The 4,572-nt window shown below is 30.4% G+C and overlaps 1 protein-coding gene across 1 annotated transcript; it reads left to right on the top strand.

Moving 5' to 3' along the window:
* The first annotated feature begins 909 nt into the window (after nucleotides 1-909).
* On the top strand, nucleotides 910-1,806 carry LOC121128693 (uncharacterized). Its single transcript, XM_040724282.1, has 5 exons — nucleotides 910-1,042; nucleotides 1,104-1,223; nucleotides 1,298-1,402; nucleotides 1,462-1,566; nucleotides 1,622-1,806. Exons 1-5 carry the CDS (start codon nucleotides 967-969, stop codon nucleotides 1,804-1,806), a joined length of 591 nt encoding a protein of 196 aa, XP_040580216.1. The 5' UTR covers nucleotides 910-966.
* The last annotated feature ends 2,766 nt before the right edge of the window (nucleotides 1,807-4,572 follow it).

Genomic DNA, 4,572 nt, shown 5'->3' with positions numbered 1-4,572 from the left:
TATTAGAAAGGAAAAAATTGGCATAAAAAGTTATTTCATAAATAATTCATTCCTTCATAAAAGGAAGCGTAGAGTAACTTGGAGATGGACTTGCCACGATTTCTATTATCTATATCTGACCTGAAGTTTACAGAAAGATTTTTATTTATTTAATTGTGAACCCGGACGTTGGATGGAGGTTTAATATTTGCTCGAGTAGGATTTTTAAGTAAATTTCATTAAGAACGAGACTGATAAATTTGTAGGTGATCCAACTTTCTTCTTTTATTAGGCTGCTCATAGAATACTGTGGATGAACGATGTGGATTGCGACTTGACTTGACAATTGACATAATATATCAGAACAGGAGAATGAGGTATTTCTTTAAAAACCATGAAATTTCGATAAGCATTAAAGAGAAGCGTTGAAGAACAGCATAATTCGATTCATGATTTTAAATGTTAGGATATTTTCTCAAAAGGGATGCTTTCCTTTACTAAGGAAAGCAATAATACATTATCTCTTTACTCCTTCGCCTATGAAAATGGTTTCATTTAAAAAATTGTATACGGAAGCCAATCAATATTTGTAGAAAATATCTCTGTTTCGTTATCCATAAAAAAAATACCAATGAATGTCAAAAATTCCTTGGATTTTCTAAAAATTGTAATTCATTCACTCCTAGGTCACATACACTTTATAAAAAAAAACTTGGCAAAAATGCATTGGTTCCATCACAAAAATTAACAAGGGTATAAATAAGGACACCTATATGTATTGTTATGAATTTAAACACAAATGTATTATATGCATCATATAACACACTAACATATAAGAAGGGAAAAATTTGTGTTGATGAGAAAAGTCTCTTTTATTTCTGTCAAAAATTTGCCAAATCGAAATTCTCGTAGGAAATTGTAAAAGTATAAAAGTATATATATCATAACAATTTGCCAATTTACAAACACTTTTCAAAATCAAGAGCCATGGAAACAAACCGAGTACTGATCCTACATTTCTTGAGCTTCTGTTTGTTTCAGACAAGTTTTGGAATTTTGTCGAGTAATTAGAAGCACTTTTGTACATCTTGGAGTTTACAATCCAATATTCTTTTATCTTTTAGACACTACCTGTGAAGATACCAATGAAACCGACTGTCAATCATCAATAGGCTCTGACATAAAATCTTGCTTCGACGCTGCGTTTCAGTACACTTGCCCTAAATCTTGTGGTGTTTGTGATGGTAAAATATAAAATACATATTCCTCTATGGTTGCATTCTTATTATTAATATCATGTTTTTTTCCGTTCACTTAGCTAAATGTAGAGACAATAACGGTGCTTGCTATAGAGATGGTGTAGAGGAATGCTTTCTACCCCATATTGCAAAGGATTGTCGAAAAACATGTGCCGGATGTGACGGTTAGTATCAAAGTAGTTCCTTTATAATACAGTAACTAATTAAATGATCTTGTAAATAGAATGTGAGGACCTGATTTCTATTGAATTTTGTGAACTGTATCAAAATCAATGCAACACTGATGCTTCCATTCGATATTCTTGTCGAAAAACCTGCGGCTTATGCAGTAAGCTTATTACTTATTACTATCTTACCACATAACGCATCCTTTTTAAATTTAGAGAGTGATTGTAATAATGCATATTATGACGATGTAGTTTGTGAAGAATACAAAGCTAGAAACAACTGTGATGATGTTCTTCGTTCAACAAAAATGAAAGAAATGTGCAAGAAAACCTGTTACAACATAACCCAGTACAGCCATCCCATACATTTACAGGTGTTGCAAGGAATAAGAACAGAATAACGAGTAGACTAGACTAGACCATATCCTCGTCTCATCGAAGATCTTAAGGAAACTTCAAGAATTTAGAACATTTCCATCCCACATATAAGACCACTAACCTGTATATACATCTTTTACTGCAATCTCAATACACATAAACTACCTCTGGAAATTAAATACATCACTCCTTGATTTGTTTGAAACCTGAAAAAAGTTTTAAAAAAAACAAAACAATAAAAGACAGATATAATTTAGTAGGGAATTGATTCCCCCTTTTTCACGTTAGAAAATCTCGTAGCCAAATGTATAAGTTTGGGGAAAGAACAAGCAAGTAACGGAAGAGAATAGAGGGACAAGTTGGAAATTCTGCAAGATTCAGTAAATCAAGTAGAAGATGTTACTTTTGTCGAACGTGGAGAGAATCTACCTCAGTCAAAGATTGGAATTTCATCTAAGCAAAACTTTAGAAAAAGTAGAACAACTGTTGGAAAGTATAATTGAGAGTAATATTTCCAAGGATGAAATTTTCGATTATGTAAAGTCATATAAAAAAAAGTATAAATCACCAGGTTCCTCTTGCCTCCTTGTCAAATTTTATGAAGTATTTCCCGAAGAAATTTCACTCATACTAGTGTCGGTGAATAAAAAGATCTTCCAAAAGGGATACATCCAAGTGTACATAAACAGAGGCATCGTCGTTCTAATGCACAAGAAAGACAAAGCCCCACTGGGAATAAAAATATGTAGACCAATCACGTTATTGAATACATCATAAAAAATATTAGTGTAATTCTTAAACCAAAGGTTGTTCATATTCCTTCTAACTTTTTGTCAAAAAATTCTCAAAAATCATTCACAATAAGCTTGATAAGGGCAAAGCATGGAACTGTAATGATTCAAATCGTCAAGAAAATAGATACCACATGGGATACGAACATGGGTAGATCTTGATCCCCTATCATGGCTTCAGTCTCCCTATTCTGGGTTTAAATGAACCAATAAATTATAATTCACATTTCAAGATCTATAAATCGATCGGATTGGTATTTGTATGACAGTTATGGAGCAGGGGTTCGCCCATACAGTCTCTGTTACTTCAATAATTTATGATCAAGAATTATCTTATACTTTAAAGTTTTGAGTTAAGTATAAAAGAAGGATGTTCCTAGTACATAAATAGCGCAGCTATATGAATATGGGTAGTGTGGACAGAATGAAGCAAAAAAAAAATTAAAACAATATCGCATATTAGAAGAATTATATTTTCATTCATTAATATATAATTTATTCACTTCTATAGCAATAATGTGAATGTCCTATCCATCTATAAATGATATATCTCTCTAATTTTTTCATCAATAAATGATTTTGTTGTTGTCCAAGGTAGTAAATGAAACAACGTTGTAGGATTATCAATCTATGTCGTATATTCATTATTTACAAAAAATGTTTACATATGAATTAATTACCCTGAAAAGTGATACAAATAGTTAGATCATAAACTGAGTTATTTATTGAGGTGCATTATGACAAATAAAAAGAAGAATAAAATAGATTCAAATAATCTTGGGTGCAAAAGTTATTTCAATGTAGGATTTACTTTACTCAAGATGGAGCGTCATCTTATAACTCAAAATCCACTCAGAAATAATTTGAATGGATTTATTAATGCAAAATGCTAGCCTGCTTCAAACCCAGATATGAATCCCTTGGATTTTTCACTTTGGACATTACTTGTATAAAGCATTATATTAAATCACTGAAGGAAATCAATTATATTCCACTAAATACTGTTAATGCCTGTTTAAAAGCTCTTCCGAGAAGACTGAGATTATTGCAAGAAATGTGTCGAAATTGAGTAAAAGTCTAAATGATGATTAGTAACATTTCAAAGATAAAAAATATTAAATCGATTAAATGTATTATTCTCATTTTATCTCTTTATAAACCTATTACAGAATTTAAGTTATAAGCCTGTATAGTAAAGAACACTCACTCTTCCAACGTTTCAAGGCATGTATCCAAGGTAACTCAGTGTAGTCTCTACATCTTGGTTACTAAATTGAAATAATTAATTTTATAATTTCAATTGCTTCCAATTTGATCATTTTAACTTCGTATTTTTTTTTTAACATTTCAAATTCAATATGTTTTTTTTATATGTTTACTTTTTACCATTAAGGTTTTAGTTTTTGTGACCTTGAAGCAGATTTGGGGGTGAATATTATAAGATAAACCACCCGTTAATATCTAATGGTTTTTGTCTTTTAAAGACCTTTTCAAGGATACAATGAGTAAGTAAAGAACCACTTTGCTACAGGGAGATTCTGCTGATATTTAGAACTATGGTAATATATTTGATTAGTTAATTAGAAGATTACCAAGTACTAATTTTGGAAATCAGTTAACTTTTTGGTGACTTTCATAAGATATTTAGAAGTTAATTAGTTTATTAAGAAGGACTAAATTTTTAAAATATCCTCATTTTTGGTGACATGTTCCTTATTTCAACTTTTCGATACCTTTATTAAATAAAACATTTCATAACTTTCCTAAACATATCTGGTTTATTCATGATTTGTTTATAAAAGGAGTTTAAACCCAGCTTTGGTGTCGATTGGGATTTTGCTTTATATTATTAATTACAAGCATTGACATTCTTTTTATATTCATTGATGAATTTGAAGGTTGACATTGGATAAGATACTAAAACCAAAGGTGCTTCTTTTCCAAATATAAAAAAAAAAAAAACTATAGAATTTATACCAATTTTTTTTCTAATCTGTT

The sequence above is a fragment of the Lepeophtheirus salmonis genome, chromosome 13 (assembly GCF_016086655.4).
Source record: "Lepeophtheirus salmonis chromosome 13, UVic_Lsal_1.4, whole genome shotgun sequence".
Taxonomy (NCBI): Eukaryota; Metazoa; Arthropoda; class Copepoda; order Siphonostomatoida; family Caligidae; genus Lepeophtheirus; species Lepeophtheirus salmonis.
This window is presented reverse-complemented; position numbering and strand designations above follow the sequence as displayed.

Coding starts and splice junctions, on each gene's coding strand:
- LOC121128693 (XM_040724282.1), top strand. CDS start 967: ATGGAAACAAACCGAGTACTGATCCTACATTTCTTGAGCTTCTGTTTG. Junction 1,043..1,103: donor AAGTTTTGGAATTTTGTCGA/GTAATTAGAAGC, acceptor TTTATCTTTTAG/ACACTACCTGTGAAGATACC. Junction 1,403..1,461: donor AACATGTGCCGGATGTGACG/GTTAGTATCAAA, acceptor TCTTGTAAATAG/AATGTGAGGACCTGATTTCT.